The following is a 15,735-nucleotide window of genomic DNA, read 5'->3' as shown; positions in this document are numbered from 1 at the left end:
TGTGACCCCAACGGTCGGGGTGTATGTGAGAATGTGAGGCCCCCAGCAGAGAGAGCAGCAGGAGAAGTGGTGTCATAGGGAGTAATCCAGGTTTCTGTAATGGCCAGGAGATGCAGGGAGATGGAAAGGAAAAGGTCATGAGTGGGGGCCAGTTTGTTGCAAACAGATCTGGCATTCCAGAGGGTACAGGATAGGGAGTAGGAGTTTGTGGGAGAGATGTGAATGAGATTATCAGGGTTGCTGTAGCGTTGAGGTAAAATTTATTTGGAAAGAAGGGATATAGAGGGTGTAATGATGGTGCTGGGTCCTTGGCTAGGAAGGGAGACTGCAGGAGTGAGGCATGGAGAGAGTGCAGTATGATAGTGGTGGAGGAGAGGTGAGGTGACAGACAGAGGAGGGAAAGAGCAGGGTTGAGTGGTGGGGTATAGAGACTGTGAAGGGGCAGATGTAAATTGCAGTGGGGAAACAGAAGAGGAGGAAAAAAGGAGGCATGGGAGACAGAGGAGAGAGGATGAGATGTAGAAGACTGGAAAAGAAGGATAGGGGTGATACCAGGGGACAGAATAAAGGATTTGGAAGACAAGGATTAATGGGGTATGTTGCAGGCCTGGCCATAGTGTGGATGGGGTAAATAGTTGTAGTAAAATGAGAATAGGTAAAGGAGTGGTGGCTGAATGAGGGAGCAGTGGAATTGCAGAAATAAAGATGATTTGCAAGTATTTAAAATGTGGTTAATGTCTACAGGTTAACAGTAAGGCAAATGTTTTACTGATGTAAGATGGAAAATTACAGTGTTTGCAAACAGCAAGTCTGTGTTCCTTCATTAACTATGTTTCTCAGTGCAACATATTTTTTTGCAGGTATTTGCAGGGTCCGAGTAAAATTGCATTACAGGTGTTTTTTGCAGAAAGTGTTTGTATAGTTTCCCGAGTCAGTGAGGATTGGAGAATATTAGTAGTGAACATACATTTGTAGTTGGGATGCAGTCCAAGTATTGTTGGCTTTTGAAGGATTTTTCACATTTGTTTGTTGTTTCATTTCAGTTTTCATCCAGTTAAGTCCAGGATAAGTCACAGACTACATCCTTAGAAACATTTATCCTTTGATAACTTTCATCCCAGACTGATTCAACCAAGGCTTATTCAGCCAGACTACACATTTGCAATCCTTACTGAATAACCCCCAATATTTGCCTTCGAAATTACACCAAGGGGGACCTGCATGTACAGCAACACCTGTGTTACAGAATCCAAGTGTAACCGCTGCTCTTTCAACGGAGTGCGCTGGCGGGCACACCTGCTCATGCTGCTGCAGAGTTAACTGACTCTATCCCAGGAGCCCTGCTAACACCTACAATAGAGGACAGGGCGGCTCTTGCCTGGTATCACTCAGCCTGCGCTGCAGCATGTGACGGTGCACCCGCTGCTGCTGGACTGTGAGAAGGGACCTGCTAGTGAACGCTGATTCTGCTTGCTGCAGACGGCTGCATCACAGCGTAGCTGGAACCCTGCCAATTTACTGAGGACTCCAGTCCCTGTACATTGTCTGAGAGCGCTATGTATATAATTCTGTAAGTCGTGTGTGTTTATATATCTCTAAATACACACACACCAAATCTGTTTTGCCTTTTTTTTTTTTTTAAAGGGGGGGGGGGGGCATTAAAATTGAACTTGCCTCTTGGTGACTGGGGTGAACTTACGTCCAGGGTCTTCTGCAACCCACAGCACAGTACATTTAAACTTGCTAAGATTATGAGTTTGCTGCCTTTTTTTCTATATTGATAAGAGATGCAGAGCTGATGTTAAGATATTATATATTTCTCTGTGGTTATAATGCAGGGAAATGTATGTAGAGTAGGGGCCCATATCTTGGCACTGTCCAGGGACAATGCTAGTTTAAAATCACCATAGGCTTTCCTTAGCAGCTTGTACATGATATGTGTCAATGTATTTAATGACATTTGCGTACATTTATCTCTTAAGTCTTTCAGAACCCAAGAAACATTACATGGTTTCTGCTAAAGTATCCTCTAAATCACCAGTACAATCATTGGAGAAGCATTGCAGCGTTCCCCTACTATATGCTAATGGTCTTGCCAAAGAAGGTGCTGTAAAGTCATCTCAAGATAACAATATTTGTGTGAAAGGTAATATTTTAGCATTAATTCAAATTGTATATGTTTTACAGAAAGTTGATATAGATTTCTGAAATTCTATTTTAGTTGTAGATTAATATATGAATATGTTAAATAGCAAAGGAATTATGAAATAACTACATATATTCTGTTGTTCCAAAAAAAAGAAAATGCTTATGTAAAAAAAAAAAACATTTAAACTAAGCATAACCTATTTTCCACATATGAGAAATCTTAAGGTGGGTACACACTATTAGATATATCTGCAGATCAATTGATCTGCAGATATATCTATGTACGGATCGGGCAGTGTGCTGTGCATACACACAGCCCGATCCGTCGGGGGACTGACGTCATGAACTGGGCGGGCGGGCGCTCGCGCCCGCCCAGTTCACCTGTCAATCACCGCCGGCCGCCGCAGCATGTGTACGGGCGGTCGGCCGACCGCCCCGTACACACACAGCGACGCGCCAATATATCGTTAGATATATTGGCTGTCGGCTGTGCTGCGCGGCCGACGCGATACGTCTGTGAACGACGGAGTTCACAGACGTATCGCCCGTACACACTGGCCGACGGTCCCGCGATATATCGGCCGTTCAGGAGAACGGCCGATACATCGACCAGTGTGTACGGGCCTTTAGTCATAACATGCTCACTATATTGATAAACACATATCATAGAAACATAGCTGATTTGCATATGATTATTATTATTATTATTATTATTATTATTATTATCCTTTATTTATATGGCGCCACAAGGGTTCCGCAGAGCCCAATTACAGAGTACATAAACAAATAATCAAACAGGAAAACAGCAACTTACAGTTGATGACAGTATAGGACAAGTACAGGGTAAATAAACATAGTTACATCAGCAGATGACACTGGAATAAGTATCAGGTGGCAGAAGACTGCTGTATTTGGTGCAGCTGAAGATTATTAAAGTAAGAAAAGGGTAAGCACATGAGGGAAGAGGGCCCTTCTCATGATAACTGATATCTAAATGTAGAATATGTTGCATAGATCCCATTTGGGACAATTTTTGACGTTACATGGTCTGCTTAACGCCAGACTCATTTAAGCCCTGTAGCACTGTGTGGTAATTGTGAAAAATTAACAGTCATTGCTGTTTAGGAAGAGAAGAGGTACAGTATTCTGAGCTAAGCGGGGAAAAGTGTTCATGACCTTATTGCAGTAGAAGAAACCTTCTTATACTTTTTTTTTAATCAGAGTACTGTATCTTCATGTTTTCTGTACTTCGGGAGTAATTCTGAGTTGATCGCAGCAGGAACTTTGTTTGCAGTTGGGCAAAACCATGTGCACTGCAGGGGAGGCAGATATAACATGTGCAGAGAAGGTTAGATTTGGGTGTGGTGAGTTCAATCTGCAATCTAAATTTCAGTGTAAAAATAAAGCAGCCAGTATTTACCCTGCACAGAAACAAAATAACACACCCAAATCTAACTCTCTCTGCAAATGTTATTTCTCTGACATCCTAGTGGATGCTGGGGACTCCGTCAGGACCATGGGGATTAGCGGCTCCGCAGGAGACAGGGCACAAAAATAAAGCTTTAGGATCAGGTGGTGTGCACTGGCTCCTCCCCCTATGACCCTCCTCCAAGCCTCAGTTAGGTTTTTGTGCCCGTCCGAGCAGGGTGCAATCTAGGTGGCTCTCCTAAAGAGCTGCTTAGAAAAAGTTTTTAGGTTTTTTATTTTCAGTGAGTCCTGCTGGCAACAGGCTCACTGCATCGAGGGACTTAGGGGAGAAGAAGTGAACTCACCTGCGTGCAGGATGGATTGGCTTCTTAGGCTACTGGACACCATTAGCTCCAGAGGGAGTCGGAACACAGGTCTCACCCTGGGGTTCGTCCCGGAGCCGCGCCGCCGACCCCCCTTGCAGATGCCGAAGATGGAAGAGGTCCAGAAGCAGGCGGCAGAAGACTTTTCAGTCTTCCTGAGGTAGCGCACAGCACTGCAGCTGTGCGCCATTGTTGTCAGCACACTTCACACAGCGGTCACGGAGGGTGCAGGGCGCTGGGGGGGCGCCCTGGGCAGCAATGTATAATACCTTTTTATGGCTAAAAATACATCACATATAGCCCTTGAGGCTATATGGATGTATTTAACCCCTGCCAGATCTCACAAACTCCGGAGAAGAGCCCGCCGAAATAGGGGGCGGGGCTTATTCTCCTCAGCACACAGCGCCATTTTCCTGCTCAGCTCCGCTGTGAGGAAGGCTCCCAGGACTCTCCCCTGCACTGCACTACAGAAACAGGGTAAAACAGAGAGGGGGGGGCACTTTTTTTGGCGATATTACTATATTTAAGCTGCTATAAGGACACAACACTTATATAGGGTTGTTCCCATATATATTATAGCGCTTGGGTGTGTGCTGGCAAACTCTCCCTCTGTCTCCCCAAAGGGCTAGTGGGGTCCTGTCTTCAATAGAGCATTCCCTGTGTGTCTGCTGTGTGTCGGTACGTGTGTGTCGACATGTATGAGGACGATGTTGGTGTGGAGGCAGAGCAATTGCCGGTAATGGTGATGTCACCCTCTAGGGAGTCGACACCGGAATGGATGGCTTTGTTTATGGAATTACGTGATAATGTCAGCACATTACAAAAATCAGTTGACGACATGAGACGGCCGTCAAACCAGTTAGTACCTGCCCAGGCGTCTCAGACACCGTCAGGGGCTGTAAAACGCCCTTTACCTCAGTCGGTCGATACAGACCCAGACACGGACACTGAATCTAGTGTCGACGGTGAAGAAACAAACGTATTTTCCAGTAGGGCCACACGTTATATAATCACGGCAATGAAGGAGGCTTTGCATATCTCTGATACTACAAGTACCACAAAAAGGGGTATTATGTGGGGGGTGAAAAAACTACCTGTAGTTTTTCCTGAATCAGAGGAATTGAATGATGTATGTGATGAAGCGTGGGTTAACCCAGATAGAAAAGGGCTAATTTCAAAAAAGTTATTGGCATTATACCCTTTCCCGCCAGAGGTTAGGGCGTGCTGGGAAACACCCCCTAAGGTGGATAAGGCGCTCACACGCTTATCAAAACAAGTGGCGTTACCGTCTCCTGATACGGCCGCCCTCAAGGATCCAGCTGATAGGAGGCTGGAAACTACCCTAAAAAGTATATACACACATACTGGTGTTATACTGCGACCAGCCATCGCCTCAGCCTGGATGTGCAGTGCTGGGGTGGTCTGGTCGGATTCCCTGACTGAAAATATTGATACCCTGGATAGGGACAGTATTTTACAGACTTTAGAGCAATTAAAGGATGCTTTTCTTTATATGCGAGATGCTCAGAGGGATATTTGCACTCTGGCATCGAGAGTAAGTGCGATGTCCATATCTGCCAGAAGAAGTTTATGGACACGACAGTGGTCAGGTGATGCGGATTCCAAACGGCATATGGAAGTATTGCCGTATAAAGGGGAGGAATTATTTGGCGTCGGTCTATCGGATCTGGTGGCCACGGCAACGGCCGGGAAATCCACCTTTTTACCTCAGACCCCCTCCCAACAGAAAAAGACACCGTCTTTTCAGCCGCAGTCCTTTCGGTCCTATAAGAACAAGCGGGCAAAAGGACAGTCATATCTGCCCCGAGGCAGAGGAAAGGGTAAGAGAGGGCAGCAAGCAGCTCCTTCCCAGGAACAGAAGCCCTCCGCGGGTTCTGCAAAGCCCTCAGCATGACGCTGGGGCTTTACAAGCGGACCCAGGAATGGTGGGGGGTCGACTCAAGAATTTCAGCGCGCAGTGGGCTTGCTCACAGGTGGACCCCTGGATCCTGCAGGTAGTATTACAGTAGTAGTTACAGGTTGGAATTCGAGAAGTCTCCCCCTCGCCGGTTCCTAAAGTCTGCTTTGCCAACGTCTCCCTCAGACAGGGCGACGGTATTGGAAGCCATTCACAAGCTGTTTTCTCAGCAGGTGATAGTCAAGGTACCCCTCCTACAACAGGGAAAGGGGTATTACTCCACGCTATTTGTGGTACCGAAGCCGGACGGCTCGGTAAGACCTATTCTAAATCTGAAATCTTTGAACCTGTACATACAAAAATTCAAGTTCAAGATGGAATCACTCAGAGCAGTGATAGCGAATCTGGAAGAAGGGGACTTTATGGTGTCCCTGGACATAAAAGATGCTTACCTGCATGTCCCAATTTGCCCTTCACATCAAGGGTACCTCAGGTTCGTGGTGCAAAACTGTCATTATCAGTTTCAGACGCTGCCGTTTGGATTGTCCACGGCACCTCGGGTCTTTACCAAGGTAATGGCCGAAATGATGATTCTTCTGCGAAGAAGAGGCGTATTAATTATCCCTTACTTGGACGATCTCCTGATAAGGGCAAGGTCCAGAGAACAGCTGGAGGACGGAGTAGCACTAACCCAAGTAGTGCTGCAACAACACGGGTGGATTCTGAATTTTCCAAAATCTCAGTTGACCCCGACAACACGTCTGCTGTTCCTGGGAATGATTCTGGACACGGTTCAGAAAAAGGTGTTTCTTCCGGAGGAGAAAGCCAAGGAGTTATCCGAACTTGTCAGGAACCTCCTAAAACCAGGAAAAGTGTCTGTGCATCAATGCACAAGAGTCCTGGGAAAGATGGTGGCTTCTTACGAAGCAATCCCATTCGGCAGATTCCACGCACGAACTTTTCAGTAGGATCTGCTGGACAAATGGTCCGGATCGCATCTGCAGATGCATCAGCGGATAACCTTATCGCCACGGACAAGGGTGTCTCTTCTGTGGTGGTTGCAGAGTGCTCATCTGTTAGAAGGCCGCAGATTCGGCATACAGGACTGGGTCCTGGTGACCACGGATGCCAGTCTGAGAGGCTGGGGAGCGGTCACACAGGGAAGAAACTTCCAGGGAGTATGGTCAAGCCTGGAGATGTCTCTTCACATAAATATACTGGAGCTAAGAGCGATTTACAATGCTCTAAGTCTGGCAAAACCCCTGCTTCAGGGTCAGCCGGTGTTGATCCAGTCGGACAACATCACGGCAGTCGCCCACGTAAACAGACAGGGCGGCACAAGAAGCAGGAGAGCAATGACAGAAGCTGCAAGGATTCTTTGCTGGGCGGAAGATCATGTGATAGCACTGTCAGCAGTGTTCATTCCGGGAGTGGACAACTGGGAAGCAGACTTCCTCAGCAGACACGATCTACACCCGGGAGAGTGGGGACTTCATCCAGAAGTCTTCCACATGATTGTGAACCGTTGGGAAAAACCAAAGGTGGATATGATGGCGTCTCGCCTCAACAAAAAACTGGACAGGTATTGCGCCAGGTCAAGAGACCCTCAGGCAATAGCTGTGGACGCTCTGGTAACACCGTGGGTGTTCCAGTCAGTGTATGTGTTTCCTCCTCTGCTTCTCATACCCAAAGTACTGAGAATTATACGGCAAAGGGGAGTAAGAACGATACTCGTGGCTCCGGATTGGCCAAGAAGAACTTGGTACCCGGAACTTCAGGAGATGCTCACGGAAAATCCGTGGCCTCTACCTCTAAGGCGGGACCTGATTCAGCAGGGTCCGTGTCTATTCCAAGACTTACCGCGGCTGCGTTTGACGGTGTGGCGGTTGAACGCCGAATTCTAAGGGAAAAAGGCATTCCGGAAGAGGTCATTCCTACACTGGTTAAAGCCAGGAAGGAGGTGACTGCACAACATTATCACCGCATTTGGAGAAAATATGTTGCGTGGTGTGAGGCCAGGAAGGTCCCCACGGAGGAATTTCAACTGGGTCGATTCCTGCATTTCCTACAAACAGGATTGTCTATGGGCCTCAAATTGGGGTCCATTAAGGTTCAAATTTCGGCCCTGTCGATTTTCTTCCAGAAAGAATTGGCTTCAGTTCCTGAAGTCCAGACTTTTGTTAAAGGAGTACTACATATACAGCCCCCGGTGGTGCCCCCTGTGGCTCCGTGGGACCTTAATGTAGTTTTGGATTTTCTCAAATCCCATTGGTTTGAGCCACTCAAATCGGTGGATTTGAAATATCTTACGTGGAAAGTAACCATGCTACTGGCCCTGGCTTCAGCCAGGAGAGTATCAGAATTGGCGGCTTTATCGTATAAAAGCCCATATCTGATTTTCCATTCGGACAGGGCAGAACTGCGGACGCGTCCTCATTTTCTGCCTAAGGTGGTGTCAGCGTTTCATCTGAACCAACCTATTGTGGTGCCTGCGGCTACTAGCGATTTGGAGGATTCCAAGTTGCTGGACGTTGTCCGGGCATTGAGAATATATATTTCAAGGACGGCTGGAGTCAGAAAATCTGACTCGCTGTTTATACTATATGCACCCAACAAGCTGGGTGCTCCTGCTTCTAAGCAGACGATTGCTCGTTGGATTTGTAGCACAATTCAACTTGCACATTCTGTGGCAGGCCTGCCACAGCCTAAATCTGTCAAGGCCCATTCCACAAGGAAGGTGGGCTCATCCTGGGCGGCTGCCCGAGGGGTCTCGGCATTGCAACTCTGCCGAGCAGCTACGTGGTCGGGGGAGAACAGCACGTTTGTAAAATTCTACAAATTTGATACCCTGGCTAAAGAGGACTTGGAGTTCTCTCATTCGGTGCTGCAGAGTCATCCGCACTCTCCCGCCCGTTTGGGAGCTTTGGTATAATCCCCATGGTCCTGACGGAGTCCCCAGCATCCACTAGGACGTCAGAGAAAATAAGATTTTACTTACCGATAAATCTATTTCTCGTAGTCCGTAGTGGATGCTGGGCGCCCATCCCAAGTGCGGATTGTCTGCAATACTTGTACATAGTTATTGTTACAAAAAAATCGGGTTGTTATTGTTGTGAGCCGTCTGTTCAGAGGCTCCTACGTTTGTCATACTGTTAACTGGGTTCAGATCACAAGTTGTACGGTGTGATTGGTGTGGCTGGTATGAGTCTTACCCGGGATTCAAAATCCTTCCTTATTGTGTACGCTCGTCCGGGCACAGTATCCTAACTGAGGCTTGGAGGAGGGTCATAGGGGGAGGAGCCAGTGCACACCACCTGATCCTAAAGCTTTATTTTTGTGCCCTGTCTCCTGCGGAGCCGCTAATCCCCATGGTCCTGACGGAGTCCCCAGCATCCACTACGGACTACGAGAAATAGATTTATCGGTAAGTAAAATCTTATTTTCTCTGACGTCCTAGTGGATGCTGGGAACTCCGTAAGGACCATGGGGAATAGCGGCTCCGCAGGAGACTGGGCACAAAAGTAAAGCTTTAGGACTACCTGGTGTGCACTGGCTCCTCCCCCTATGACCCTCCTCCAAGCCTCAGTTAGATTTTTGTGCCCGGCCGAGAAGGGTGCACACTAGGGGCTCTCCTGAGCTTCTTAGTGAAAGTTTAGTTTTAGGTTTTTTATTTTCAGTGAGACCTGCTGGCAACAGGCTCACTGCATCGAGGGACTAAGGGGAGAAGAAGCGAACTCACCTGCATGCAGAGTGGATTGGGCTTCTTAGGCTACTGGACACCATTAGCTCCAGAGGGACCGAACACAGGCCCAGCCTCGGAGCTCGGTCCCAGAGCCGCGCCGCCGGCCCCCTTACAGAGCCAGAAGCAAGAAGAGGTCCGGAAAAATCGGCGGCAGAAGACATCCTGTCTTCACCTAGGTAGCGCACAGCACTTCGGTCACTGAGGGTGCAGGGCGCTAGGGGGGGGCGCCCTGAGCAGCAATAAAAACACCTTGGCTGGCGAAAATACATCACATATAGCCCCCAGGGCTATATGGATGAATTTTAACCCCTGCCAGATTCCACAGAAAAACGGGAGAAAAGGCCGCCGAGAAGGGGGCGGAGCCTATCTCCTCAACACACTGGCGCTATTTTCTCTCACAGCTCCGTTGGAGGGAAGCTCCCTGGCTCTCCCCTGCAGTTACTACACTACAGAAAGGGGTTAAAAAAGAGAGGGGGGCACTAATTAGGCGCAGTATAACAATACAGCAGCTATAAGGGGAAAAACACTTATATAAGGTTATCCCTGTATATATATATAGCGCTCTGGTGTGTGCTGGCATACTCTCCCTCTGTCTCCCCAAAGGGCTAGTGGGGTCCTGTCCTCTATCAGAGCATTCCCTGTGTGTGTGCTGTGTGTCGGTACGTTGTGTCGACATGTATGAGGAGGAAAATGAGGTGGAGGCGGAGCAATTGCCTGTAACAGAGATGTCACCCCCTAGGGAGTCGACACCTGAGTTGATGAGCTTATGGAAGGAATTATGTGACAGTGTCAGCTCTTTACAAAAGATTGATGACATTAGACAGCCGGCGACTCAGCCTGTGCCTGTCCAGGTGTCTCAAAAGCCATCTGGGGCTCTAAAACGCCCGTTACCGCAGATGGCAGATACAGACGCCGACACGGATACTGACTCCAGTGTCGACGATTAAGAGACGAATGTGACTTCCAGTAGGGCCACACGTTACATGATTGAGGCTATGGAAAATGTTTTTACACATTTCTGATAATACCAGTACCACTAAAAAGGGTATTAGGTTGGGTGAGAAAAAACTGCCTGTAGTTTTTCCTGCATCTGAGGAATTAAATGAAGTGTGTGATGATGCGTGGGTTTCCCCCGATAAAAACTGTTAATTCCTAAAAAGTTATTAGCATCATACCCCTTCCCGCCAGAGGATAGGGCACGTTGGGAAACACCCCTTAGGGTGAATAAAGCGCTCACACGCTTGTCTAAACAGGTGGCACTACCGTCCCCGGATACGGCCGCCCTTAAGGAACCTGCTGACAGAAAGCAGTAAAATATCCTAAAATGTATATACACTCACACGGGTGTGATACTGCGACCAGCAATCGCCTCAGCCTGGATGTGCAGTGCTGGGGTGGCTTGGTCGGATTCCCTGACTGACAATATTGATACCCTAGATAGGGACAGTATATTACTAACTATAGAGCATTTAAAAGATGCATTTCTATATATGCGTGATGCACAGAGGGATATTTGCCGACTGGCATCAAGAGTAAGTGCGCTGTCCATTTCTACCAGAAGAGGGTTATGGACAAGACAGTGGTCAGGTGATGATGATTCCAAAAGGCATATGGAAGTATCGCCTTATAAAAGGGAGGAGTTATTTGGGGTAGGTCTAACAGACCTGGTGGCCACTGGAAAATCCACATTTTTACCCCAGGTAGCTTCTCAACCTAAGAAGACGCCGTATTATCAGGCGCAGTCCTTTCGGCCCCATAAGGACAAGCGGGCAAAAGGCGCCTCATTTCTGCCCCGTGGCAGAGGGAGAGGAAAAAGGCTGCAGCAAACAGCCAATTCCCAGGAACAAAAGCCCTCTCCCGCCTCCGCAAAGTCCTCAGCATGACGCTGGGCCTTTACAAGCGGTCTCAGGCACGGTGGGGACCCGTCTCAAGAAATTCGAGACGTCTCCCCCTCGCCGTTTCATAAAGTCTGCTTTACCGACGTCTCCCTCAGACAGGGAGACAGTATTGCAAGCCATTCACAGGCTGTATTCCCAGCAGGTGATAATCAAGGTACCCCTCCTGCAACAGGGAAAGGGGTACTATTCCACACTATTGTGGTACCGAAGCCGGACGGCTCGGTAAGACCATTTTTAAATCTAAAATCCTTGAACACTTACATACAAAGGTTCAAATTCAAGATGGAGTCACTCAGAGCAGTGATTGCAAACCTGGAAGAAGGGGACTATATGGTCTCTCTGGATATCAAAGATGCTTACCTACATGTCCCAATTTACCCTTCTCCAAGGGCACCTCAGGTTTGTGGTACAGAACTGTCACTATCAGTTTCAGACGCTGCCGATTGGATTGTCCACGGCACCCCGGGTCTTTACCAAGGTAATGGCCGAAATGATGATACTCCTTCGAAAGAAGGGAGTTTTAGTTATCCCTTACTTGGACGATCTCCTGATAAGGGCAAGATCCAGGGAACAGTTGGAAGTCAGGGTAGCACTATCTCAGATAGTGCTGCGGCAGCACGGTTGGATTCTCAATATTCCAAAATCGCAGCTGATGCCGACAACACGCCTTCTATTCCTAGGGATGATCCTGGACACAGTCCGGAAAAAGGTGTTTTCTCCCGGAGGAGAAAGCCAGGGGGTTATCCGAACTAGTCAGAAACCTCCTAAAACCAGGCCAAGTGTCAGTGCATCAGTGCACAAGGGTCCTGGGAAAAATGGTGGCTTCCTACGAAGAAATTTCATTCGGCAGATTCCACGCAAGAACTTTCCAGTGGGACCTGCTGGACAAATGGTCCGGATCGCATCTTCAGATGCATCAGCGGATAACCCTGTCACCAAAGACAAGGGTGTCTCTCCTGTGGTGGTTGCAGAGTGCTCATCTTCTAGAGGGCCGCAGATTCGGCATTCAGGACTGGGTCCTGGTGACCACGGATGCCAGCCTGAGAGGCTGGGGAGCAGTCACACAGGGAAAAAATGTCCAGGGCTTGTGGTCAAGCCTGGAGACATCACTTCACAAAAATATTTTGGAGCTAAGGGCCATTTACAATGCCCTAAGCCAAGCAATACCTCTGCTTCAAGGTCAGCCGGTGCTGATCCTGTCGGACAATATCACGGCAGTCGCCCACGTAAACAGACAGGGCGGCACAAGAAGCAGGAGGGCAATGACAGAAGCTGCAAGGATTTTTCGCTGGGCGGAAAATCATGTGATAGCACTGTCAGCAGTGTTCATTCCGGGAGTGGACAACTGAGAAGCAGACTTCCTCAGCAAGCATGACCTCCACCCGGGAGAGTGGGGACTTCACCCAGAAGTCTTCCACATGATTGTAAACCATTGGGAAAAACCAAAGGTGGACATGATGGCGTCCCGCCTAAACAAAAAATTGGACAGGTATTGCGCCAGGTCAAGGGTAAAATTGGGGTCCATTAAGGTTCAAATTTTTGGCCCTGTCGATTTTCTTCCAGAAAGAACTGGCTTCAGTTCCTGAAGTTCAGACGTTTGTCAAGGGGGTACTGCATATACAGCCTCCTTTTGTGCCTCCAGTGGCACCTTGGGATCTCAATGTAGTTTTGGGGTTCCTAAAATCACATTGGTTGAATCACTCACCACTGTGGACTTAAAATATCTCACATGGAAAGTGGTAATGCTGTTGGCCCTGGCTTCAGCCAGGCGTGTCTCAGAATTGGCGGCTTTATCCTATAAAAGCCCTTACCTAATTTTTCATACGGACAAGGCAGAATTGAGGACTCGTCCTCAATTTCTCCCTAAGGTGGTTTCAGTGTTTCACTTGAACCAGCCTATTGTGGTACCTGCGGCTACTAGGGACTTGGAGGACTCCAAGTTGCTGGACGTAGTCAGGGCCCTGAAAATATAAGTTTCCAGGACGGCTGGAGTCAGAAAATCTGACTCGCTGTTTATCCTGTATGCACCCAACAAGCTGAGTGCTCCTGCTTCTAAGCAGACTATTGCTCGTTGGATTTGTAGTACAATTCAGCTTGCACATTCTGTGGCAGGCCTGCCACAGCCAAAATCTGTAAAAGCCCATTCCACAAGGAAGGTGGGCTCATCTTGGGCGGCTGCCCGAGGGGTCTCGGCTTTACAACTTTGCCGAGCAGCTACTTGGTCAGGGGCAAACACGTTTGCTAAATTCTACAAATTTGATACCCTGGCTGAGGAGGACCTGGAGTTCTCTCATTCGGTGCTGCAGAGTCATCCGCACTCTCCCGCCCGTTTGGGAGCTTTGGTATAATCCCCATGGTCCTTACGGAGTTCCCAGCATCCACTAGGACGTCAGAGAAAATAAGAATTTACTTACCGATAATTCTATTTCTCGTAGTCCGTAGTGGATGCTGGGCGCCCATCCCAAGTGCGGATTGTCTGCAATACTTGTACATAGTTATTGTTACAAAAATCGGGTTATTATTGTTGTGAGCCATCTTTTCAGAGGCTCCTCTGTTATCATGCTGTTAACTGGGTTCAGATCACAGGTTGTACGGTGTGATTGGTGTGGCTGGTATGAGTCTTACCCGGGATTCAAAATCCTTCCTTATTGTGTACGCTCGTCCGGGCACAGTATCCTAACTGAGGCTTGGAGGAGGGTCATAGGGGGAGGAGCCAGTGCACACCAGGTAGTCCTAAAGCTTTACTTTTGTGCCCAGTCTCCTGCGGAGCCGCTATTCCCCATGGTCCTTACGGAGTTCCCAGCATCCACTACGGACTACGAGAAATAGAATTATCGGTAAGTAAATTCTTATTATCTGCCCCCCCTGCAGTGCACATGGTTTTGCCCAACTGCTAAAAAAATTCCTGCTGCGATCAACTTGGAATTACCCCCTTTGTTTTCACTCTAACAGTTTTTTACTTTCTTAGTTATTAGATGTTCAGTTATTATTTGTTTAATCTGTTTAATTTTTTGTTATGTTCAAGTCAGTGCTTTCATGTAATACTCTAGCTGGAAGGAACAGTTAATTGGAAGAAAACTAAATTTAGCTAAACCTATTTCTCTCCATGATGACTTGCTACCTGTGACTGATAGGGGGAGATCCAAATGTTATTTAGTGGCCATTGTTTTTCTTACTAGTCGTGCCCGTTATCACTGGTTTAGCCACGCAAATCGGCTAAGCCCAACTAAAGTATAGTATGCGACAATAAAAATTTATGAAAAGCTGGACTTTGCACACATTTCTGCTCACCCCCTCTGGTGAGCATAAATAATGGGTGCCTAATTGGAACACCAATGGAATTGCTCTGTTGGGCACAGGGCGGGCAAAAAACATTTGAATCTGTCACTTATCATTATTACCAGAGTACTGTATATTCATTTATTCAGCGTATACTTTACAAATTTTGTATATTAAATAGGACTTTGGATGTGATACTATCTAATTCCTTAGAACAGGAATGGACAATAAGCGACCCTCCAGCTACTATGGGACTACACATTCCAGCATGTTCTGCCACAATTTTGCTACTAGTATGCTAAAACTATGGCAGTGCATAATTGGATGTGTAGTTCAACAGCAGCTGAAGGGCCACTTATTACCCACCCCTGCTTTAGAATCTCATCTTTAATCAGCATCGGAGAGGGCATGGGGGGCCGACCGGGGGAAAGCAGTGGTAGGGCCCATGTTTAGGGGTGTGGCCAGTCTTTCGAGGTGGTGTAGCCAGCAGCCACAGAGGTTTAACCAATGGAGAGTGCATGGTCTGTGCCGCCTTGATAAACATATATAGTAAATACTGCTAGTGCATGCATGACAATGTACCAGATTAATAACAGCACTGCGCAGTAGAAAATTCACCATAGTGCTATGCAATATAATGTAACAGACATTTGTATTTAGTTATTTAGAAAAACTCCAATAGCATTTTCTGCCACATTCAGTAAGAGGACATCTGTAGGTCCTTTTTGTCTGTAAGTCCACATGTTTAGCTCTGTCTGTATGTTTATTATCAGTTTTTTATATAGTGCACACACATTCCACAGCACTTCACAGAGATGTTTTAATGTTTATTCATCTTCTTTTTGTACTGTAAATGCATGTGTAACTGCTCCGTGTGCACCAGTCTAGTGGTGAGAACCTGCCCCTTGTATACTAGTCTAGGGACAAGAACCTGCCCCTTCTGTCCCAGTCTAGGGATGA

At 47.5% G+C, this 15,735-nt stretch overlaps 1 protein-coding gene across 4 annotated transcripts in view; it reads left to right on the top strand.

The window, feature by feature from the left end:
• ZBBX (zinc finger B-box domain containing) overlaps positions 1-15,735 on the top strand; it is a 437,896-nt gene that overhangs the window by 353,502 nt on the left and 68,659 nt on the right. For all 4 annotated transcript variants that reach the window (XM_063916186.1, XM_063916188.1, XM_063916187.1 and 1 more), the window contains one exon: positions 1,983-2,146. In XM_063916186.1, coding sequence (XP_063772256.1) covers positions 1,983-2,146 — 164 coding nt within the window. The remainder of the gene's footprint in view (positions 1-1,982; positions 2,147-15,735) is intronic.

This window comes from Pseudophryne corroboree, chromosome 4, assembly GCF_028390025.1.
Source record: "Pseudophryne corroboree isolate aPseCor3 chromosome 4, aPseCor3.hap2, whole genome shotgun sequence".
Lineage (NCBI taxonomy): Eukaryota > Metazoa > Chordata > Amphibia > Anura > Myobatrachidae > Pseudophryne > Pseudophryne corroboree.
The sequence above is the reverse complement of the archived record's forward strand: the minus strand, read 5'-3'. Positions and strand labels throughout refer to the sequence as shown.